This window comes from Oncorhynchus kisutch, linkage group LG22 (genome assembly GCF_002021735.2).
Source record: "Oncorhynchus kisutch isolate 150728-3 linkage group LG22, Okis_V2, whole genome shotgun sequence".
Lineage (NCBI taxonomy): Eukaryota > Metazoa > Chordata > Actinopteri > Salmoniformes > Salmonidae > Oncorhynchus > Oncorhynchus kisutch.
Genome location: NC_034195.2, coordinates 25221130 through 25246622, shown reverse-complemented (window position 1 = coordinate 25246622; position 25493 = coordinate 25221130). Strand labels below are relative to the sequence as shown.

At 43.6% G+C, this 25493-nt stretch overlaps 2 protein-coding genes across 4 annotated transcripts in view; one reads left to right on the top strand and one right to left on the bottom strand.

The window, feature by feature from the left end:
- Nucleotides 1–6506, top strand: part of LOC109867183 (ran-binding protein 10) — a 32004-nt gene extending 25498 nt beyond the window's left edge. Inside the window, exons 9-15 of one of the 3 annotated variants that reach the window (XM_020456175.2) lie at nucleotides 731–879; nucleotides 1009–1216; nucleotides 1344–1483; nucleotides 2175–2320; nucleotides 2822–2933; nucleotides 3200–3341; nucleotides 3584–6506. In XM_020456175.2, coding sequence (XP_020311764.1) covers nucleotides 731–879; nucleotides 1009–1216; nucleotides 1344–1483; nucleotides 2175–2320; nucleotides 2822–2933; nucleotides 3200–3330 — 886 coding nt within the window. In that variant the 3' untranslated portion in view covers nucleotides 3331–3341; nucleotides 3584–6506. Of the gene's footprint in view, nucleotides 1–730; nucleotides 880–1008; nucleotides 1217–1343; nucleotides 1484–2174; nucleotides 2321–2821; nucleotides 2934–3199 lie in introns of all 3 variants that reach the window. The other 2 variants (XM_020456176.2, XM_031801931.1) reach the window with 2 other exon arrangements.
- Nucleotides 6507–19990: 13484 nt separating this feature from the next.
- Nucleotides 19991–25493, bottom strand: part of LOC109866874 (partitioning defective 6 homolog alpha) — a 36725-nt gene continuing 31222 nt past the window's right edge. Inside the window, exon 3 of the mRNA XM_020455754.2 lies at nucleotides 19991–24552. Within this exon, the coding sequence (XP_020311343.1) occupies nucleotides 23645–24552 (908 nt within the window). The 3' untranslated portion in view covers nucleotides 19991–23644. The remainder of the gene's footprint in view (nucleotides 24553–25493) is intronic.

Below are 25493 nucleotides of genomic sequence, written 5' to 3'. Positions count from 1 at the left end.
ATAAGCTGCTGGTCTTGTAGTGTCTTTGCAGGCTCAGTCAGGCACATACAACACAACCACAGGAGCATTTTGTCAGTAAAGCTCTGGCCTGCTGCCCAGCTGTGTGTTTATGGCACAAAGACATTAGATGACATTAATAAATACTGTGGTCTGCTGAGAGACATTTGGAGATGCAGACCCACAGCTAGGTGGCCATTTTTTATGTCTCTCTTATAGAGGAAGAGAGGGGCTTGTTGTAGCAGTTACATAGAGAGGGAGGGGGCAGGGTAAGCACAAGGTCACAGTTGTTGCCGCCGAGGGAACTCCTGATTTGATTGGTCATGCCTGTTGCTCCATTTTGTCATGGAAGACGAGTGAGCAGAACAGAACAGGCGTTGATCTGTTTGACATTCAACCGGTCATAGTGACATGTATCCATAAAGCCAGATACTCATACTCCGTAACCAGTCTGACTTGTTCCTATTACATTTACACATTTCTGGGCACAAAGACATGATCTTATACAGCCCCACCTTTGCCGACTTCTGAAAGCAAATGAAGTTTTGCAGTAATTATAGTTGACAGTTTTCATTCAGACTGTTTTTGTTCAAGCAAGTGATATCTGACAGTTAAGCAGAATGAAAGGTTTAATATGAGATGGTACAATGTATTGCAGGACAAAGCATGTCAGACATTGTAGTAGATTGTAGACTAGATGTCAGACACAGTCATGGTTGCCCGTATCGCCCAGGTGTCGGCAGTTTGTGGAGATGGTGAACGGTACAGACAGTGAGGTACGATGCTTTAGTGTCCGCTCCCCCAAGTCCCAGGACAGCTACCCTGGCTCCCCCAGCCTGAGCCCCCGACATGGAGCCACCAACCCCAATCTGCACAGTGCAGGTAAGGGAAACACACCTTCACACTTGCCTATCCATCTGCCCAGTGTGTTAAAAACACAAAGGAGATAAGCGAGAGTATTGTCTATCTATTGTATGTGTCTGTTTCACCCTGGCTCTCTGTCATCTCCAGGAGCAGACAGCCCCACATGCAGTAACGGGGTCACCCCACCCAACAAGAACAAGAGCCACAACAAGTATCCAGGCGTCAGCTCTGCCTCCTCCTCCTCTTCTTCCTCCCCTTCCTCTGTCAATTACTCTGAGTCCAACTCCACTGACTCCACCAAGTCCCAGCCTCACAGTGGCACCAGCAACCAGGAGGAGACCAGGTGTGTGGCAAGGCAAGAGTCTATGTGTTTATTGTTTTTTAGCGTGGTTGTGTTTTTAACTGGTGTGGGAGAAAAGCAGACCATCTGCGATATTAATGACAGATGACTGAACCTGTCCCTGTGTTTGTCTCCTCTGCAGTGACAGTGAGATGGAGATTGAGGCTGAGCACTACACTAACGGGGTGGCAGAGAACCCCTCTGCTCGGATCATGAATGGCACCTACAAGCACCAGGAAATCCTGCAGGCTCAGGACATCAGCCTGGGCAACGGAGTGGCAGGTACAGACGCTTGACACGTGCGCACACACACATGCGCTTACTGTTTTGATTGTCAGGCGCACACACCTTGTCCCAGGTGTCAATGTCACGACCACAATGTTTTCTTGGTCACTTTTGTCTATCTCTCTGTCATTCTTTCTCTCCCTCTCTCTGACTGTCACTGTGTGTCTGCTTTTCTCTGTTTTTCCTTTCTGGCTGGCTGGATATCTGGGGATGTGTGTTTCTAAATTGAGCTCAAACATAATCCAGTCAGGCAGATGTTTGTGTCGTCAAGGTTGCTAAATGAAATAGACAGCAGCATTTATTCATTTATTAATAGACAAGGTGTCTCACTGACATTATGAAACTTACTGAATGAAAGTGTATGTTTGTCCATACATATTTTTTTTCATCATTTTTTTCCAAGAAAGTTGACTGAGAACACTTTCATTTAGAACAACCTGGGGAATAGTTACAGGGGAGAGGAGGGCAGATGAATGAGACAATTGTAAACTGGGGATGATTAGGTGGCTGTGATGGTATGAGGGCCAGATTGGGAATTTAGCCAGGACACTGGGGTTAACACCCCTACTCTTACGATAATTGCCATGGGATCTTTAGTGACCACAGTGAGTGTGTTATTATGTGAAGTGTCAAATGCACTCTGTCCGTGGCTGCGCTTTGACTCTTGTGTCTGTGTGTGTCCTGGTAGAGGATAGCTGTGCCTCCAGACAGCTGTGTGGAGGGAACCAAGCAGCCACAGAGCGGATGATCCAGTTTGGCCGTGAACTGCAGGGCCTCAACGAGCAGTTGTGCCGTGAATACGGCAAGAATGTCACACACAAGAAGATGCTGCAGGTACCGTGGGGAGTTCACACAGTAGAAGACTGGCACACTGTTTGACACTGGCTGTGTTTACACAGGCAGTCCAATTCTAGTATTTTTTTTTCCACTAATTGGTCTTTTGACCAATCACATCAGATATTTTCACATCAGATATTTTCCAGAGCTGATCTGATGAAGTGAAAAAAATATCAGAATTGGACTGCCTGTGTAAACACAGCCTGTGACTTACGAATTGTATAATTGTCAACCACCGAATGGGGAAGGTTTGGTTTATGGGTTATACTGCAGTTTACACACTACTACTTGTATATGACCATTGGAAAGTCTGTCCCTAGTATTGTTCTCTAACAATTAAGGTAGAGCCACTGAAAGTGTCTGATGTTCCCTCTGTATAAGACAGACTATTATACTGCCTCCAAATCATAGTCCTTAATGGGCTTTTACTGATCTTGCTGTTTTCTGATCCTGCTGTTTTCTATCTCCCTATCCCTTTCTCTCTCACTTTTATCACAGGATGCCTTCAGTTTATTAGCATATTCAGATCCCTGGAACTGCCCAGTGGGGCAACAGCTAGACCCAATGCAGAGAGAGAATATCTGCTCTGCTCTTAACAGCGCCATCTTGGGTAAGGCTAAGTTTCACACACAGTACATAATGTCATGAGTAGTCCGATAAAAATAACTTTCACTCACACAAGCTATCTTTCTTTTTCTACAATATTTTTTTTGGGGGGGCAGTAACTCCCAGCACCACAAAAGTAATAAGCTTGGTAGTGTGTATGTTAACTCTCTTCTAATGAATACACACGGCACATTTTCCCATGTACATGTTTGACTCACACATGCTTTATTAGCTAATGTACACACCCCAATGTTGTCTTTTGCCCCTCAGAGTCTCAGAACTTGCCTAAGCAGCCCCCTCTGATGCTTGCTCTGGGTCAGGCCACAGAGTGTGTCCAGCTCATGGCTAGGGTCCGCTCAGGGTCCTGTTCCTTCGCCAGAGTAGACAACTTTTTGCACTAGCCCCAGTCCAGGTGAGTCTGGACAGACACACACATACTTACTTCCCTCCCCTTATAGCACCACATCAATGCACTGTTTTACCTATAAGGAACTTTTCAGGAATGTTTTTGACTACACATGGCCCATGCTGTTAGCGTCAAGTTGGATTGTAGGGTTACTGTTTGGAGTACAGTAATAGTACAGTAATAGTACAGTAATAGTGTTGTATAGATTACAATACAGCAGTTCCAAAAATGTTTATTTCATTCCTAAGGCAATGTTCAGGACTAAGAAGAGGTCTTTCCAATGGGTTGCCAGATGACTGAGGAAAGCATGTGTTTGAATTTGTGTGTCGCTTGCCATTTGGCAGAAGCAGATGGACAGGGGAATGAGTAGAACATGACAGGAAAGCTTATTTTTAATTTAGTATTATCAAATACAAAATGTGTGACTCTATTTAAAGAATTCATTATTATTCTGTTTATCTAGTTATGTTCTAGGTTTTATTTAGTCAGTTTGTTGTGCTCATCTTGGAAGGAAAAAAAATCTAATTCCGTTTTTGTTTTTGAGTGGATTTCAATTCCCTACACAGTATTTTAAAGATGTTCATCATATCAAAGAAATTAATGTTGGCATGCTTTGTCGTTACCAAGCAAGATACTCTGGTTTCTTTCATTCAGAACTCAGGTATTCACAGCACATTTGTCAACTCAGTATGGGATATTGTAGGCAGAGGTATGTTTACCCAGCTGTTCAGTGGCTCCAATTTAGGACCTGCATTTTTTGGTTCAAATTCTTACTACTTAGTATGACTTAACTCCAGAAGCTAATTTAATTTAAAGTTAAAGGTCTGAATTGGCTTCTGAAAGTACACATGGCTATAAGCCACTAACCTGCTGGTCACCTCAGAGCCCCATACAGCAGCATTCACCTCAGATCAAACAATGATGACACTGATTCATTTGTGAGTTTCAATATAAGTGTAGTATATTTCCAATCAAGTGTCTCCACTAGCTTGATATACACACAATTTAATGATATATTCAATAAAAAAGTTAAACTGATTGCCAAATACAAGGCTTTTAATTTGACCTCCCCTTTTCTAATAACCAATGGTACTTGCCATTGGCCACACTTAATTCATACAGTCAGTCATTAAGTCTTTTCATACCAGTGCTTTGACAGCCAGCCATTATCTTATCATCGCGAACATGCTTATTTTTCCGCTCTCTTGCGGTTCTATTTTTCTCACAACTAATGTGAAGCTGTCGCGTTAATACATAAACTCAACATAGACTCGGTCACTTTTACAAACATGTGACCTTAACTTTGTTCCTTTGTTTTTGTTTGTTTATTATAGTCAGTTGAATATGTTATTTTTTTTTCTCTCTTTCTTTCATTACAGTATGTATTCTCCTATTTTTAACAGATATTCTCTTGGCACATGGGACAGTTGTCGATCATTGATGTATTAACGCAGTATTTCACCCAGCCAGCAGGAGGTGCTCCACTGTGTGTTGAATGTAGTTTAGCAGATTATATTATGTTTGTGCTTCAGATTTGCTGCTGGCCACCATGAGATTGATATTGACATCCCCTGTACCTGTAAGACATATTGCAATGTGTTTCATTAACTATTTTGACAATCCTGCAAAGCATGTTTGAAGTAAAGGGGTGGTGGGTGTAGAAAACATCAGCTTCTGTGTTGTTAGTGTTTGGTAGACTTTAATATGTTCACAAAGCCCAATCTACCCAATCTTTACATTTAGACAACATCTATCGGCATCATGGGCTTATACCTACTACAATATATACAAAAACAAGAACAAATACCTTAACTTAATGTCTACCCTGGCCAAACCCTAACCCAGACGACGCTGGACCAATTGTGCGCCGCCCTACAGGAGTCCCAATCACGGCCGGGGCGGTAGGTAGCCTAGTGCTTAGATCGTTGGGCCAGGTTGCTGGATTGAATCCCAGAGCTGCCAAGGTAAAAATCTGTCGTTCTGCCCCTGAACAAGGCAGTTAACCCACTGTTCCCCGGTAGGCCGTCATTGTAAATAAGAATTTGTTCTTAACTGACTTGCCTAGTTAAATAAAGGTTAAAAATAAATATTGTATTGCAGTAGGAAGTAAAATACAATATTTATTTTACCTTTTATTTAACTAGGCAAGTCGGTTAAGAACAAATTCTTATTTACAATGACGGCCTACCCTGGCCAAACCATAACCGGGACGACGCTGGGACAATTGTGCGCTGCCCTATGAGAGTCCTAATCACGGCCTGGAATCGACCACTGCACCACTCGGGAGCCCTTTATCCCGAACCTGTTGAAGACTGACATACTGGGTGGGGCACATCATCTTTCAAGCACACCTATACACACTGTAACCCATGTTGGATGAGGTTTTAGTTGTTTTAATTCATGTTGCTTAATTAGTTAAATCTTTAGGTGGCGCTATCCATTCGCATGAGTTTTCACTATAGAGTTTACCAGTAATTCTGAACAATACCTTCAGTGATAGACTTTCAATATTGGAAGCAGCCAGCAGATAGATTTTGATAATATTTTATGACATTATAGCAAAGCCTGCATCTCTTGAAGGCTTTCAAAAACTGGAAATGGCTTTTAAACTCCTATAGCCACCCAAAATGTATATTTCCATTTTAAGATCATTCATTATGAAATAGAATGACTAATGTTTAGGTGTGTGTGTGTGTGTACGTAGAAAGATCGTAATCTGTCGAGCTTCTCCTGGGACTTTTATAGACACACCTACACCTACTGTAGCAAACAATCTCCCTGTTCTCCTTTTATGTGTTATGTTTTTCAATTGGAGCTATCCATGCTTCAAATGGAGAGGCGAAGGGAATGGAATTAGGAATTAAAAACAACAAGCTGTGCACAATTTACTATTATTTTCTATTATTATTTTAATTTCATATTGAGTTTTGAGTTTAGCAATTGTGAGGTGAGTTACCCTCTACTTGGCATGAAACTTTTAGAACCTTTAAAACAATATATATATATATATATTGTTTTATATATATATATATATACACACAAAAAGAGAGATTATAATGATAATAAAAAATTAAAAAACATACCTATGTACTAGAAACATGATGAAGAAATATTGTATTCTGTTTAATTTTGACAGAATTATTTTTATTAAAATACACATACATAAGCATAGTTTTGGTCTCTTGTCATTATTTTGTGGATTTACTGCTTTTGAATGATGGTAACTTGAGGTTGGCTGAAAAGTTTAAATAGGTCCATCTACAGTACCAGTCAAAAGTTTACTATTTTCTACATTGAAATAACTGAAATAACACACATGGAATCATGTAACTAAAGTATTAAACAAATCAACATATATGGTTGATTCTTCAAGTAGCCACCCTTTGCCTTGACAGCTTTGCACACTTCTGGCATTCTCTCAACCAGCTTTACCTGGAATGCTTTTCTAGCCGTCTTAAAGGAGGTTCCATATATGCTGAGCACTTGTTGGCTGATTTTCCTTCACTCTGCGGTCCGACTCATCCCAAACCATCTTAATTGGGTTGAGGTTGGGTGATTGTGGAGGCCAGGTCATCTGATGCAGCACTTATACATGATCCCAAATGTGTTATTTCATAGTTTTGATGTCTTCACTATTATTCTACAATGTAGAATAAATAAATAAATAAATAAATAAATAAAAAACCTTGAATGAGTAGGTGTGTCAACTTTTGACTGGTACTGTATATATGAGAACTTTGGTTCAAACTGTGATTGGAAGGGGCTTGCACCTGTATGGTTGAGGAACAGAATATGCAGGTGTGGTAAATGGGTCACTAGAGCCCCCTACTGGACACCAGCACTATTAAAGCTATGTAAATCAGTATTCAATTTGGCAAGTCAGTTAAGAACAAATTATTACTTACAATGATGGCCTACCACGGCCAAACCCGGATGACACTGGGCCAATTGTGTGCTGCCCTATGGGACTCCCAATCACAGCTGGATGTGATGCAGCTTGGATTCGAAACAGGTACTGCAGTGACGCCTCTTGCACTGAGATGCAGTGTCTTAGACCGCTGCGCCATTCAGGAGCCCAAAACTAAAGAGCATGTGGAGAAATTATTAATTGATGAAGAACACTTGTCTACAAAATATGTCTTCCCCATGCAAACTTTTCAGCTGGTGGTGCTAATGAGAGAGGGTGTGGTAGAATATACAGGTTGAGCCTCAAGGTGAGGGCTACTGTGGTCTGTCTCCACCTAGTGGTAAAATACACTCACCAAAAAGATTTGGGGTTTTGAAACTGCAGTATAAGTGCAGTAACTGCTGTCGACTGTGGTATTTTGGAGGCAGTAATTGCAGAATAACTGCAGTTACACTGAGAATTTACTGCAGTGAATCAAACTTATTTTATATGCAGTATTTGCAGCATACTGCAGTTATACTGCACTCTGACTTAAAGCTTTTGTTCGTAAGGGCAGAAATGGAACCAGTAAAACAGAGCAAGCGTATTTCAACTGCAGTAGATATAATTGATGTAAAACCATTACTGTATGTTAGGTATTAGGAAATGAACAACCGGGCTAAGCAAAACTAGGGATAACCAAACAACATCAAAAGCATCAGCAAAATGGACTAACACAACAGTTATTTTTTTCAGGAATGAACAAGAAGTACAAAGGAGGAGGGGGGGGGGGGGGGGGTTGTCAATGGGCTAACACTATAGTCCTTCTCTAGGATAAGACTTCTGGGGACTGAAGGGTCTGAGGAATGGATCCAGAACGTCTCTCTCGATCTTTGGTGTTTGGAAACATTGCTAATGCTTTTGTGTTTGCTAACTTTTTCAATTCCAAGATCTCACAAAGCGAGTGTTCTCCCTTTGAAATGGAGGGCCATTCACTTTGTGTGATTATTCTGATGAAGGCCATTGTAGGCCGAAACCTTGCTAAAATAAAACAAAAACATTTTTATGGTCAGTGAATGTTGTGCCGTTTCCCTTGCAATTACATATATCACAAATGCATGGTTTCAGGCACTAACCTGTGTATACTGTGCCAACGGTAGGAAAAGTACCCAATTCTCAAACTTGAGTAAAAGTTAAGATAACTGAATAGAAAATGACTCAAGTAGCCTACAAGTGAATAGCTGTAGGGGAGTACTTAGAGAAAAAGACGGGTAGCCTTCTCTCATTCTTGAATACACTCTTTAACACAAAGATACAAACATTCATTGTTCCGTCTGGGACATTTTTAGTGTCTGAGATTTAATATAAACATCTAGAGTGATGGGCAAGAAGGACATTGACATGATCTGGTTTTGCAATCACTTCTTGCCCTTGTGAGCATTAACTGCAGCTATACCAGCAGTAAATAATCATCCTAAATTAATCAAATAATGTCACAGGATATTAAAACGTCTATGGGAGGGACACTGTTATATCCTCCACAATTAGTGTTAATGACCCACCGGGGTCGCTGAGGGGTTGTATTGGTAGTGCCTGTGCTATTGGTGTGGGTCGTGTGACTCCCATTTGCTCGATGTGGCCAGCAGATTTTGGAATGTTATGAGACACAATCAAAACAGAGAGAGAGAATAAGTCAGTCAGTCCTTTTCAATTTGTATTTGTTGAATTAGGTTCTGAACGTTATTACATTCTGTATTGGACATTTGTTTGTTTTATTTGTTATATAAGCACATACAGGTAACTGACAAAATAATGGAAACACTTGAGTAAATTAGGGATACAAAGTATATTGAAATCAGGTGCTTCTACGTGTGTGTCACCAGATCTCATCCCATTTGAACACTTATGGGAGATTCTGGAGTGGTGCCTGTTTTCCACCAACATCAACAAAACACCAAATTATGGAATTTCTTGTGGAAGAATGGTGGCGCTTCCCTCCAATAGAGTTCCAGAGACATGCCAATCTATGCTAAGGTGCATATAGAGATATATAAACTCTGAAAAACACCAAAAGAATGAGGCACAGGGTCCCTGCTCATCTGCGTGAACGTGCCTTAGGCATGCTACAAGGAGGCATGAGGGCTGCAGATGTGGCCAGGGCAATAAATTGCAATGTCTGTACTGTGAGATGCCTAAGACAGCCCTACAGGGAGACAGGACGGACAGCTGATCCTCGCAGTAGCAGACCACGTGTAACAACACCTGCACCGGATCGGTACATCCGAACATCACACCTGCGGGACAGGTACAGGATGGCAACAACAACTGCCTGAGTTACACCAGGAACGCACACAATCAGTGCTCAGACTGTCCGCAATAGGCTGGACTGAGGGCTTGTAGGCCTGTTGTAAGGCAGGTCCTCACCAGACATCACCGGCAACGTCGCCTGTGGGCACAAACCCATCGTCGTTGGACCAGACAGGACTGGCAAGAAGTGCTCTTCACTGACGAATCGCGGTTTTGTCTCACCGGGGTAATGGTCGGATTCACGTGTATTGTCGAAGGAATGAGCGTTACACCGAGGCCTGTACTCTGGAGCGAGATCGATTTGGAGGTGAAGGGTCCGTCATGGTCTGGGGCGGTGTGTCACAGCATCATCGGACGAGTTTGTTGTCATTGCAGGCAATGTCAACGCTGTGCGTTACAGGGAAGACATCCTCCTCCCTCATGTGGTATCCTTCCTGCAGGCTCATCCTGACATGACCCTCCAGCATGGCAATGCCACCAGCCATACTGCTCGTTCTGTGTGTGATTTCCTGCAAGACAGGAATGTCAGTGTTCTGCACATGGCCATCGACGAGCAGTTCATTAATCCCATTGAGCACGTCTGGGACCTGTTGGATCGGAGGGTGAGGGCTAGGGCCATTCCCCCCAGAAATGTCAGGGAACTTGCAGGTGCCTTGGTGGAAGAGTGGGGTAACAGCTGCATTAAGAGATACCGACTGTTACTTTGGATTTTTTTACCCCCCTTTATTCAGGGACACATTATTCCATTTGTTAGTCACATGTCTGTGGAACCTGTTCAGTTTATGTCTCAGTTATGTTCATACAAATATTTACAAAGGTTAAGTTTGCTGAAAATAAATGCAGTTGACAGGGAGAGGACATTTCTTTTTTTGCTGAGTTTAGTAGCACGTTCAATTGTGCGTCAATAATTCAGCATAGCAAGTTTGTATGAAGGTCTGGTTATTAAATGGGTAAATAGTTCAATAGTAATGTGCTCTAAAACGCTCTGGTGACAAACACACTTTGCTGCCCTGTTTCCAATTGTCCACAAGGCTGGGTGAACCTATTCAAGTAAGTCAATGCATTTTGAAAATGTAAAAAAAACTTGTTTAATTATCTAACTAGCTAACGTTACAGTACAGGCTAACTCAAATGAACTGCTAAATGAGCTAACTTAGCTAGTTGACTATCTAGCTATCTAACCAACTTGACATACTGTATAGATAGATAGGTAGCTGGTGATATTTCATTAACTTAGCTAACTAAATATTAGCTAGATATCTTGATGTAAAAAACAAACTCCAAATGCATTTGTAGGTAGTTAGCTAACAGCCATGGAGGAGGGTGTAAGGATAACATTAACATTAGTAGTCCCAACTTTCAATGTGAGCGAGAAGGCTATTCTGGATAGGGTAGGTACTAGTAACATAATAATAATAACTAGTAACATAGGTAATAGTAACATAATATTCAGTGCAGTGTAATTTGAGTATAATGAAGTCTGTTTCTGGTTTTCTGTCCTCGGATAAAGAAGGCTATGAAAGCCTGTCTACAGATGAAGAGGTCTCAATGAAGAGCAGTGGTTCTCAGTCCTGGTCCTGGGGACTCAAAGAGGTGCGCATTTTTGTTTTTGCCTTAGCACTGCACAGCTAATTCAAATGGTCAACTCATCACCAAGCTTCAAGTGGTATTTATGTATTCATTTGTGATGCTATATTGTTTGTCCTCGTGTATCCATTCATGTTTTTCGGCATAAAGTACTCTGAAGCCACTTAGTGTCGACACCAGATGAGGCCACACACACAGATTCATGTTGATCACTCTCTTTAACTACCTTAGTTTCTCAATAGCAGTCTCTCTCCTCTCTCCCCTTCTCCCTAAATCATTTAGGTTATATCAGCTGTGTCGGTGAACCCCTCCCACATCTGAACTGGCTACAAGAGGGCACAGCATGACCATAGGTGAGAGCTGACTTGGCCAGGTCAACAGGAAGTATTATTAAAGAGATGCTTTACATTGAAATACAGATAGAGAAGCAGTAGTCCCAGAGTTAATGATCCAAGGTCAGTTTTGCATTTCACCTGATAATTATGATGACTGACAGTGTTAGTATGTTTAAGCCTTGTGCTTAAAAAAATTATATTTCTCTCTCTCCATCGGTCTCTCGTCTGCAGGTATGTTTTGATGTGAGAGAGGACGCCAAAACCCCAGTCCCATCATCGCCACCTCACCCGCTCTTAAGATAACCTTCGGGCCGACTGGGAGCCCAAGGCTGGTTAGGAGACACCACTAGAGACACTATTATGTAATTGTGATGAACTGAGAGAATATTAGGGTAGCACTGTGATTAATCATATGCTGCCTTTTCTGCTCCTATGTTCTTACCTCTTTCCCTTTGTCTTTTACACCTCTTTCTCCCTCTATTTTTATAATGCACAACAGATGTGCATTGAAGTAAAGTATGAATTTATAACACTTGGATAATGAACTTCCAATAAAGCATTTCACATTCTCTACTGGTTGAAATGAAGTCTCTCATTTGATGAAATACTACACCTATCCTGTGTTTATCAGATCAATGCAGATTAAGGAAATTAGATATCGAAATGAACTGGTTTAAGAGTATTTACATGATGCATAGGATGTGTAGTGTACTGTTTTTTAATTATATTTCTGTATATATGAATTACAAATCAGCCTTTCACTAGTTAAGTCATGTTTCTAGTCTATTGCATAGTTACAATGTGTAACCACTGATGTCCCAGGACCAAGATTGGTAAACACTGTTGAAGTGTATAATTGTAATACATACATAGCATCATTCAGACTGAAATGTGATACTCCTGGTATGGATATGACTGAAAAATTATCTCAAAGACCTGAACTGCACCTTTATTTGCCAGGGTAGAGTACATGATCAGTGAATATAAATGTACAGGCTACAATTTAGGGAATCACATACATGGTAATAACTACATGTATATACAACTTGCATCCTTGGCACAAAGTTATATTATAATCTACTCAACCAATAAGCTTCATTGTCATTCAGACTGTTTTGAAGTTGATACAACTGGCTATGATAGCCGAGGTTCTTCGCTTAGTTCTGAACTAATATGTATAACAAACGTTTTAGGGTCCATACACAGATCGGCTACATAGCTAACTACACATCCATCGGCATACAGGTATTTTTATCCTCCACTGCACAATAAACAATAGCTTGCTACGTTATTTCATCTATCTGTATTGCATGGGAAATATCAGCAAGGCAAGCTTACAAAATTGTACATTCAATTTGCAGTAAATGCTTTAGCTAGCTAGATTCGTTACATCCACTGTTTCACTAGACGACTGCCTGGTTTGCTGGTTGTTTCAGGAGTCCCTAAAACATTAAACAACCAGAATTACAATTTCATACTCCTGTCACAACACCCATAAAGCTAGCGAGCTAGTTGGCTAATGTTAGCTCGTCAACTAGCTTGCTAAATCACGATTTTCGTAACTTAACTTTATGATAAAAATATGCATAATCGTTTGTCTCGACATTAACATATTCCTGTCAACTGTTTTTTTTTCATGATTCAAATCAAATTTTATTTGTTTGGTTAGCAGAAGTTAATGTGAGTGTAGCAAAATGCTTGGGCTTCTAGTTCCAACAATGCAGTAATAACCAACGAGTAATCTAACCTAACAAGTGTAAAGAGATGAAGAATATGTACATAAAGATATATGAATGGCTTATGGTACAGAACGGCATAGGCAAGATGCAGTAGATGGTATCGAGTAGAGTATATACATATGAGATGAGTAATGTAGGGTATGTAAACATATAAAAGTGGCATTGTTTAAAGTGTCTAGTGATACATTATTACATAAAGATGGCAAGATGCAGTAGATGGTATAGAGTACAGTATATACATATGAGATGAGTAATGTAGGGTATGTAAACATTGTTTAAAGTGGCTAGTGATACATTTTTTACATCAATATTTCCATTATTACAGTGGCTGGAGTTGAGTCAGTATGTTGGCAGCAGCCACTCAATGTTAGTGGTGGCTGTTTAACAGTCTGATGGCCTTGAGATAGAAGCTGATGCGTTGTGCAGACCTCACTACCCTCTGGAGAGCCTTACGGTTGTGGGCGGAGCAGTTGCTGTACCAGGCGATGATACAGCCCGACAGGATGCTCTGATTGTGCATCTGTAAAAAATGTGTGAGGGTTTTTGGTGACAAGCCGAATTTCTTCAGCCTCCTGAGATTGAAGAGGCGCTGCTGCGCCTTCTTCACCACACTGTCTGTGTGGGTGGATACAACTGGCTATGATAGCCAGTCAATCTCAGGAGGCTGAAGAAATTCGGCTTGTCACCAAAAACCCTCACACATTTTTTACAGATGCACAATCAAGAGCATCCTGTCGGGCTGTATCATCGCCTGGTACAGCAACTGCTCCGCCCACAACCCTCATCCACTTCCGGCGCCGACAGAGATGGCCGCCTCGCTTCGCGTTCCTAGGAAACTATGCAGTTTTTTGTTTTTTTACGTGTTATTTCTTACACTAGTACCCCAGGTCATCTTAGGTTTCATTACATACAGCAGAGAAGAACTACAGAATATAAGATCAGCGTCAACTCACCATCAGTACGACCAAGAATATGTTTTTCGCGATGCGGATCCTGTGTTCTGCCTTACAACCAGTGCAACGGAGTGGATTACATGCAGCGACCCAAAAAAACGACTCAGAAAAAGAGGGAAACGAGGCGGTCTTCTGGTCAGACTCCGGAGACGGGCACACCGTGCACCACTCCCTAGCATTCTTCTTGCCAATGTCCAGTCTCTTGACAACAAGGTTGATGAAATCCGAGCAAGGGTAGCATTCCAGAGGGACATCAGAGACTGTAACGTTCTCTGCTTCACGGAAACATGGCTAACTGGAGTGACTCTATCCGAAGCGGTGCAGCCAGCGGGTTTCTCCACGCATCGCGCCGACAGAAACAAACATCTCTCTGGTAAGAAGAGGGGAGGGGGCGTATGCCTTATGACTAACGTGACATGGTGTGATGAAAGAAACATACAGGAACTCAAATCCTTCTGTTCACCTGATTTAGAATTCCTCACAATCAAATGTAGACCGCATTATCTACCAAGAGAATTCTCTTCGATTATAATCACAGCCGTATATATCCCCCCCCAAGCAGACACATCGATGGCTCCGAACGAACTTTATTTAACTCTCTGCAAACTGGAAACGATTTATCCGGAGGCTGCATTCATTGTAGCTGGGGATTTTAACAAGGCTAATCTGAAAACAAGACTCCCTAAATTTTATCAGCATATCGATTGCGCAACCAGGGGTGGAAAGACCCTGGATCATTGTTACTCTAACTTCCGCGATGCATATAAGGCCCTGCCCCGCCCCCCTTTCGGTAAAGCTGACCACGACTCCATTTTGTTGATCCCTGCCTACAGACAGAAACTAAAACAAGAAGCTCCCACGCTGAGGTCTGTCCAACGCTGGTCTGACCAAGCTGACTCCACACTCCAAGACTGCTTCCATCACGTGGACTGGGAGATGTTTCGTATTGCCTCAGACAACAACATTGACAAATACGCTGATTCGGTGTGCGAGTTCATTAGAACGTGCGTTGAAGATGTCGTTCCCATAGCAACGATTAAAACATTCCCTAACCAGAAACCGTGGATTGATGGCAGCATTCGTGTGAAACTGAAGGCGCGAACCACTGCTTTTAATCATAGCAAGGTGTCTGGTAACATGACTGAATACAAACAGTGCAGCTATTCCCTCCGCAAGGCTATCAAACAAGCTAAGCGCCAGTACAGAGACAAAGTAGAATCTCAATTCAACGGCTCAGACACAAGAGGCATGTGGCAGGGTCTACAGTCAATCACGGACTACAGGAAGAAACCCAGCCCAGTCACGGACCAGGATGTCTTGCTCCCAGGCAGACTAAATAACTTTTTTGCCCGCTTTGAGGACAATACAGTGCCACTGACACGGCCTGCAACGAAAACATGCGGTCTCTCCTTCACTGCAGCCGAAGTGAGTAAGACATTTAAACGTGTTAACCCTCGCAAGGCTGCAGGCCCAGACGGCATCCCCAGCCGCGCCCTCAGAGCATGCGCAGACCAGCTGGCCGGTGTGTTTACGGACATATTCAATCAATCCCTATACCAGTCTGCTGTTCCCACATGCTTCAAGAGGGCCACCATTGTTCCTGTTCCCAAGAAAGCTAAGGTAACTGAGCTAAACGACTACCGCCCCGTAGCACTCACATCCGTCATCATGAAGTGCTTTGAGAGACTAGTCAAGGACCATATCACCTCCACCCTACCTGACACCCTAGACCCACTCCAATTTGCTTACCGCCCAAATAGGTCCACAGACGATGCAATCTCAACCACACTGCACACTGCCCTAACCCATCTGGACAAGAGGAATACCTATGTGAGAATGCTGTTCATCGACTACAGCTCGGCATTCAACACCATAGTACCCTCCAAGCTCGTCATCAAGCTCGAGACCCTGGGTCTCGACCCCGCCCTGTGCAACTGGGTACTGGACTTCCTGACGGGCCGCCCCCAGGTGGTGAGGGTAGGCAACAACATCTCCTCCCCGCTGATCCTCAACACTGGGGCCCCACAAGGGTGCGTTCTGAGCCCTCTCCTGTACTCCCTGTTCACCCACGACTGCGTGGCCACGCACGCCTCCAACTCAATCATCAAGTTTGCGGACGACACAACAGTGGTAGGCTTGATTACCAACAACGACGAGACAGCCTACAGGGAGGAGGTGAGGGCCCTCGGAGTGTGGTGTCAGGAAAATAACCTCACACTCAACGTCAACAAAACTAAGGAGATGATTGTGGACTTCAGGAAACAGCAGAGGGAACACCCCCCCATCCACATCGATGGAACAGTAGTGGAGAGGGTAGCAAGTTTTAAGTTCCTCGGCATACACATCACAGACAAACTGAATTGGTCCACTCACACAGACAGCATCGTGAGGAAGGCGCAGCAGCGCCTCTTCAACCTCAGGAGGCTGAAGAAATTCGGCTTGTCACCAAAAGCACTCACAAACTTCTACAGATGCACAATCGAGAGCATCCTGGCGGGCTGTATCACCGCCTGGTATGGCAACTGCACCGCCCTCAACCGTAAGGCTCTCCAGAGGGTAGTGAGGTCTGCACAACGCATCACCGGGGGCAAACTACCTGCCTTCCAGGACACCTACACCACCCGATGCTACAGGAAGGCCATAAAGATCATCAAGGACATCAACCACCCGAGCCACTGCCTGTTCACCCCGCTGTCATCCAGAAGGCGAGGTCAGTACAGGTGCATCAAAGCTGGGACCGAGAGACTGAAAAACAGCTTCTATCTCAAGGCCATCAGACTGTTAAACAGCCACCACTAACATTGAGTGGCTACTGCCAACACACTGTCAATGCCACTGACTCTACTCCAGCCACTTTAATCATGGGAATTGATGGGAAATGATGTAAATATATCACTAGCCACTTTAAACAATGCTACCTTATATAATGTTACTTACCCTACATTATTCATCTCATATGCATACGTAGATACTGTACTCTATATCATCGACTGCATCCTTATGTAATACATGTATCACTAGCCACTTTAACTATGCCACTTTGTTTACATACTCATCGCATATGTATATACTGTACTCGATACCATCTACTGTATCTTGCCTATGCTCCTCTGTACCATCACTCATTCATATATCCTTATGTACATATTCTTTATGCCCTTACACTGTGTATAAGACAGTAGTTTTTTGGAATTGTTAGTTAGATTACTTGTTCGTTATTACTGCATTGTCGGAACTAGAAGCACAAGCATTTCGCTACACTCGCATTAACATCTGCTAACCATGTGTATGTGACAAATAAAATTTGATTTGATTTGATTTGGACCAATTCAGTTTGTCCAATATGTGTACACTGAGGAACTTAAAACTTACTACCCTCTCCACTACTGTCCCGTCGATGTGGATAGGGGGTGCTCCCTCTGCTGTTTCCTGAAGTCCACGATCATCTCCTTTGTTTTGTTGACGTTGAGTGTGAGGTTATTTTCACACTCCGCACTCCGAGGGCCCTCACCTCCTCTCTGTAGGCCGTCTCGTAGTTGTTGGTAATCAAGCCTACCACTGTAGTGTTGTCTGCAAACTTGTGGGTGAACAGGGAGTACACCCCCTTGTGGGGCCCCAGTGTTGAGGATCACCGGGATGGAGATATTGTTACCTACCCTCAACACCTGGGGGCGGCCCGTCAGGAAGTCCAGTACCCAGTTGCACAGGGCTGGGTCGAGTTGGAGGATACTATGGTGTTAAATGCTGAGCTGTAGTCCATGAACAGCATTCTCACATAGGTATTCCTCTTGTCCAGATGGGTTAGGGCAGTGTGCAGTGTGGCTGCGATTGCGTCGTCTGTGGACCTATTGGGGCGGTAAGCAAATTGGAGTGGGTCTAGGGTGTTAGGTAGGGTGGAGGTGATATGGTCCTTGACTAGTCTCTCAAAGCACTTCATGATAACGGAAGTGAGTGCTGCAGGGCGGTAGTCGTTTAGCTCAGTTATTTTAGCTTTCTTGGGAACAGGAACAATGGTGGCCCTCTTGAAGCACGTGGGAACAGCAGACTGGGATAAGGATTGATTGAATATGTCAAATCAAATCAAATTGATTTATATAGCCCTTCGTACATCAGCTAATATCTCAAAGTGCTGTACAGAAACCCAGCCTATGTCCATGAACACACCAGCCAGCTGTTCTGCGCATGCTCTGAGGACGCTGCTGGGGATGCCGTCTGGGCCTGCAGCCTTGCGAGGGTTAACACGTTTAAATGTTTTACTCACGTCGGCTGCAGTGAAGGAGAGTCCGCAGGTTTTGGTAGCGGGCCGTGTCAGTGGCACTGTATTATCCTCAAAGCAAACAAAGAAGTTGTTTAGTCTATCTGGGAGCAAGACATCCTGGTCCGCGATGGGGCTGATTTTCTTTTTGTAGTCCGTGATTGACTGTAAACCCTGCCACATACCTCTTGTGTATGAGCCGTTGAATTGCAACGCTACTTTGTCTCTATATTGACTCTTAGCTTGTTTGATTGCCTTGCGGAGGGAATAGCTAACCTGTTTGTATTCGGTCATGTTTCCGGTCACCTTGCCCGGGTTAAAAGCAGTGGTTCACGCTTTCAGTTTCGCGCAAATGCTGCCATTAATCCACAGTTTCTGGTTTGGGAATGTTTTAATAGTTGCTGGGGGTACGACATCACCGATGCATTTGCTAATAAACTCGCTCACCGAATCAGCGTATTCATCAATGTTGTTGTTTGACGCAATGCGGAACATATCCCAATCCACGTGATCGAAGCAATCTTGAAGTGTGGAATCATATTGGTCGGACCAGAGTTGAACAGATCTGAGCGCGGGAGCTTCCTGTTTTAGTCTCCGTCTATAGGCAGGGAGCAACAAAATGGAGTCGTGGTCAGCTTTTCCAAAGGGCTTTTCCGAAAGGCTGACAAAAATACTAGGATGGAAGCAAAGACCGTTACAAAGATTCGTTATGACGTTATAATCACTTACATTTGCTTCCATCCTAGTATTTTTGTCAGCCATCTTTGCTGAAGAAAGTCTCCAGCCTTGGGTCGCATAGCATCAAATTCGTCATGGGAACCACTCGATATGATTGGTCATCGCCCAGCGGTCGCCGCTGGTGATTTGCATAAAGTTGGGAAAAGTTTCTTTTTCACCACCTCCCACGCCACCTTCACGCCGCCCAAAGGTCCCCAGCCCTCTCCGCTTTCCTTCCATTGAAATGAATGGGAAGCGATGTTTCACCACATGCCATCTTGTGCTAGTGTACATGGGCCGTTAATGTGTTGTATAATTATCTTAATTTTTCTGGACCCCAGAAAGAGTAGCTGCTGCCTTGGCAGCTAATGGAGATCCATAATAAATATTACTACAAAATACAAATACAGATGTGTCAAGTTGGCTGGATGTCCTTTGGGTGGTGGACCATTCTTGATACACATGGGAAACTTTTGAGTGTGAAAACCCCAGCAGCAATGCAGTTCTTGACACACTCAAACCGGTGCACCTGGCACCTATTACCATATCCTGTTCAAAGGCACTGAAATCTTTTGTCTTGCCCATTCACCCTCTGAATGGCACTAATATACAATCCATGTCAATTGTATAAAGGCTTAAAAATCCTTCTTTAACCTGTCTCCTCTCCTTCATCTACTGATTGAAGTGTATTTAACAGGTGACTTCAATAAGGGATCATAGCTTTCACCAGGTCAGTCCATGTCATGGAAAGTGTATATAAAACACAGGAAAATCACGTTTTTGACTGCACTGGGCCTTTAAAGCATATTGAGATAGGAGTTAGTGAGAGACAGAGGTGGGGCCTATGCGACCACAAAAAAACATCAGAATACTGTATTTTTTTTAAAATAATATTTTATTATAATATGTAATTTCACAAACAGCATATCTCTATATGACATTCACAGTATTGTACACCCTGACCCATCAGATTTATATAAACACTTTGTTCCTCCGTTTGGTTCCCGGTACTCAAAGAAATAGAAATGTCCTCTCCAGGATTCTCATATACAAATAAACGTACAAGAATAAGAAAAATACTCCATATTTTACACATTTATAAAATGTTATTTTCCAACAAAATCTCCCAGTGAATAAAAAAAAATCCCTTGTTTATATAATTTTTCATTTGTATCTATACATATACAATTACATACATGAAAATATTATTCAGTATAGTACGTGGTAGCTTTTCTGTTATAGATGAGTGCAGATTTCTGTAAATAGATTAAAAGACCATACTGTGTCTGTGAAGGTGATTCTCTTGTATTTTCTACAAGGATGTCCAAGGACTATGTACTTGTGTTTCTTGGACTATAAAGATAACCATTTTTAAAAATGCATCTTATGATGGCCTCTTTCAATAGATAATTGCCCCTCCCCTCTTATCAAAGTGAACATCTTCATTCTCAGGTTAATTAATGTACCATGCTACCTGGCTGCCACCTGGTGCAGCAGTGCCAGTGACCCACACAACTGCAGCTCTAGTAAAACAATAACCAGCTCTGCTGGTTTTGTTGTGTCTTATTGGTCAATTCAATAATCTAAGTCAACATTAAGATGGGGAGTTAATGAACTCGTGTTATTCCAGTGATATTCCAGTTGGTTCCAGATTGAGTGCTGACCTACAGCTACATCATGTCCATGTAAAACACAATATTGTCCTTCTGGTGTGGTAGGTCATCTGATGCTCCTGCTGTCTCTGTGATTCACTCCAGACATTAAGACACAGCCAGAAACAGACACAGCCCATCAACTAGCCTGGAGGTCGTGGGCATTGCTAGCTGTGAGGGCAGTCAAAGTTTTCCTTCACTCCAGTACTAACAGAGGGTCAGGGGGCCCTTGTGTTCAGGAGTAGTGAGGGTCAGAACCAACAACCATAAGCTTGGAGTTTTTTTTAAACCCCCTTTTTCTCCCAATTTCAATTCCGATCTTGTCTCATCGCTGCAACTCACTCGGGAGAGGCGAAAGTAGAGTCATGCGTCCTCTGAAACATGACCTTCTTAACACCCGGAAGCCAGCTGCAGGAAACACCGTTCAACTGATGTTCGAAGTCGGCCTGCCACAAGGAGTCGCTAAAGCGCGGTGAACCAAGTACAGCCCCCCCAGCCAAAGCCTCCCCTAACCCGGGCGACGCTGGGCCAATTGTGCACCGCCCTATGGGACTCCCGGTCATGGCAGGTTGTGACACAGACTGGGATCGAACCCAGGTCTGTAGTGATGCCTCAAGCACTGTGAAGCAGTGCTTTAGACTGCTGCAACACTCGGGAGGCCAAGCTTGTAGATTTTAGACCGTCTGCCTCACAGCTCTCCCTGCAAGATGATCCCCAAAGCCTCAAAAGTAAGAGGAACTCTCTCCTCCTTCCCTCCCCATGCTCCTCTGGTTTAGATATCAAGAAGGGAGTTAATTGTATGAACAAGGTCCCAATGTGCAGAGCTCTAGGCTTTTCAAACATGAAAGGAATTTCCTTATTTTACACAAAAACACGGCAGTCACAAGTGGGCCTGAAGAGAACTGGGTCTATAAGAGGCCGTGACCTTCTGGAGCAACAGCACTCCATGTTATTTCTGTTGTGTTCCCCCTCTGTCAAATTTTCAGGGGAGAGAAACCTTGTCCTGAAGGAAATGGAATTGGTTTCTCTAAAAGCAAGATAGCAAGTCTGCCAGGGAAATTCTCCAGGATCTAATGTTTCATCCTGGGACCTCTATAACTCCAAGCAACCCCTGACTTCACTGAAGCAGATACTATGAGAGAGGAATACAAAGCCAGATCACCTGACTATGTTTTAGATTAGGCAAGTGTTTGGTGGCTGTAAAGTAAATAAAAGACAGTGGTATTCTCTTGAAGATGGTTCTGAGTCAGATTCAATTGGTTGGATATACTGCTATAATGCAACCCCTTGTCAGTGTGTAAACTTTGTCACTATCTGAAAGTCAAATAAATATGATTTTACCTCTACATCGGGACACAGGGGACCATATTTCCCTCCTATTTCCTATACTAACACCATGATGATTAACAGCCGCATTACATATTTTCCTTGAAAAGAGTATGATATGCCATAACTTTGTGTATTGAATTGAAGTAGGGATGTTCAGAAGGGACCCAGGGATCAAAGCACACATTGTAAAAGCCTCACTTGACTTTGTTGTGTTGTGTGTACAGTAATACCATGACATTCCTCCTGGGGATGAGCAGAGGAAGACCGGTATGTTTCGAGATGTGCTGTATGTGAATCCAATTCACAATGACTTCTAATCAGAGGAATAAAAGCAAAGACTGTCTATTATATTGACAAGATATTTGAGTGAGCACTAACAATGGAAATACATGTCCTCAAAGATGGGAGGCAAGATCAGGTGGGACCATTCTAGCCAATAAGCGGGCAGACGCGTGTGAACAACAGACCATAGAGATAGATAGAGGACACTTACTTGTATTTGTGCCACCATAGGCTATTTAAAGTAGTCAGTTTTCTTCATTGGCTTATTGCCTCCAACTCATAAAAATCCCAACCCAATTGACTACTTTAAAATGGTGGAAGCCCTCAATGGCAATGTCCATGGTAAAACGGGTTATATCCATGATGAGTCCTCTATCTCTATGACAACAGGCACTTCTCTGATATAAAGTTGTTTTTGGGTAAGTTGCCGAAACGCTACGTGTGTCCACTCATATCAGTGCATTCGTAACAACCTAACCATTACGAAATTTCTATTCGATAAAATAAGCCTCACCTAGCAAATTAGCAATTGCATTTTCTGATGACAAAATTCAACACTCATGCACCTTCATACAAAAATTCCTCACTTTGTGGGCTTATTTTCATGGACAGATTTTGTAAAACCTTGCGTCGCCTATTCCTCTCTGATAAAAGCTATTGTCAGCTCAGCAGCCGAACAACCAGCAGCACAATCAGCAATGATTGTCACAGACACGGAAGAGAACACACTGTTTGGACATGCTGAGGAAGTATTGCAGAATGCAGGATGAGCAAGAGAAAAGGGCTGTTGCACACAGACAGACAGACATAACATTTCACATTCTGTCTGCTTCTCCTTCTGCCAATCTTTACCTTTGCACTGACACCCAACGGCACTGTTTAGAATCGAAGTGAGAGGTGGTCTTGTTTGAAAGTAAAATAAAAGTGATAAAAATAAGGCGAGTTGTGCGGAAAGCCGTAAGGCACTTCCATTATGGTGGTGGTGACAGCGATCATCATTTGTTTTGTAGTAAGTAGGCATCAGGATTCACACTACACTGACCACTGAGTTCATTACATGACGACTGCTGGTTCCACAGTGTTTAGTTGCATGGAATACACATCAGATACTTTTAAGTTAAAGCCATCATCATTGCCTTTATCATTGTTATGAGTTGTTTTCTGTTATGAGGTAACAATTCAAATTGTTGTTTTATGTTCAGATAACGTTTGTGTGTTGATTTTCTCCAATTGTGATGTTTTGTCTTCTGTTATTAATGTCCGGGTTTTACAGTGTGATGATGTTCCCATCCTCTCTCATGCTCTCCTGGCTGCTGCTGGTCTTGGTGGGGCTGCCGTTGTGTGTAGGGGTGGTCATGGAGCTCAGGGAGGCCTTGCTGTCTGAAAGAGAGCCGCTGCTGGGCAGGGACATGCTCTGGGGGAGGGGCCGTTGCCCCAGTGACGAGGACAATGGAGACTCTCTGTGGCTGCCGTTACCATTGGACACACAGCGATGGGGCAGGTAAGGTGGCAGGCTGTCAGTCTCAATGATAAGGTCTCCGTCTCCGTCCTCGTCGCTGTCGCCCTCCGCCACGCTGTTACTGTTGCTATGGTGACTGACACTCTGAGAGGCAGTGCTGGGGGCTGAGTCATGGGAGAATGCGGAGCCTATGGATCCAGAGGAGCTGTTGCCCCCTGCCGAGACCCTGCTTGCCCGGGGCACCACGTTGTTGCGCTGGTTGGCTGGCTTCACCGTCACGATCAGGTTGTGGCTGTTGGCCACCATCATGTCTGTCACCTGGTCCAAAGACTTGCCGGCCACATCAATGCCGTTGACCTCCAGGATCTCATCGTTGACCCCCAGCAGGCCTGTGCTCTCAGCCAGGCCTCCACGCACCAGCCGCGAGATGAAGACACCAGGCACCTTCTCCACGCCCTGAGGCGTGACCCGCATGCTCACGCCGTCCCGAATATAGAAACCCAGGGGCTTGTGGGTACCGTGCTTGTGCAGGCGGACACGCCGGTGTGTCTCGGGCAGGATGTCGACATCGATGATGGAGGAGATCTGGCGGAAATCCTGGGGAAGGCCAATCATCAGGCCTGGTTTGGCCTTCTGCTGCGCCGGGCGCAACCCTGCCAGACCCTTTTTCCTCCTCTGCAGGGAGTTGGTGGCAAAGACCACAGGCTCATCCACATCTACAGGACAGAGAGAGGCACAGACAAAAGCCATGTCAGACAAAGACATAAAATGACAAGGCAGCACCAGAGTCTCAGTTCATTCTCCTGACCCCTCCTGTCTCAGCCTCCAGTATTTATGCTGCAGTAGTTTATGTGTCGGGGGGCTGGGGTCAGTTTGTTATATCTGGAGTACTTCTCCTGTCCTATTCGGTGTCCTGTGTGAATCTAAGTGTGCGTTCTCTAATTCTCTCCTTCTCTCTCTTTCTTTCTCTCTCTCGGAGGACCTGAGCCCTAGGACTACCTGACATGATGACTCCTTGCTGTCCCCAGTCCACCTGGCCATGCTGCTGCTCCAGTTTCAACTTCCACCTGACTGTGCTGCTGCTCCAGTTTCAACTGTTCTGCCTTATTATTATTCGACCATGCTGGTCATTTATGAACATTTGAACATCTTGGCCATGTTCTGTTATAATCTCCACCCGGCACAGCCAGAAGAGGACTGGCCACCCCACATAGCCTGGTTCCTCTCTAGGTTTCTTCCTAGGTATTGGCCTTTCTAGGGAGTTTTTCCTAGCCACCGTGCTTCTACACCTGCATTGCTTGCTGTTTGGGGTTTTAGGCTGGGTTTCTGTACAGCACTTTGAGATATCAGCTGATGTACGAAGGGCTATATAAATAAATTTGATTTGATTTGATTCCAAATATGGACCATCAAATAAATGGTAGTATGCTCTGAGACAGTAAGGGCATCATGTTCAAGATGTCAACAGCTAACCTGGGGGTAAGACATGGGTTAAATCTGGTCAGTTGGAGAGTAAAAGGAAGGGAAACAGCACAGGATTTAAATCTCCTCTAATCTTTTCTAATGCCTCCGTCTGTCTTTCCATGCATAAACCGTCAAAACCTAACTTTAAGATGTGGAGAAAGTTCACCTTTCAACTCTCAAGAAGGAAGTCTCA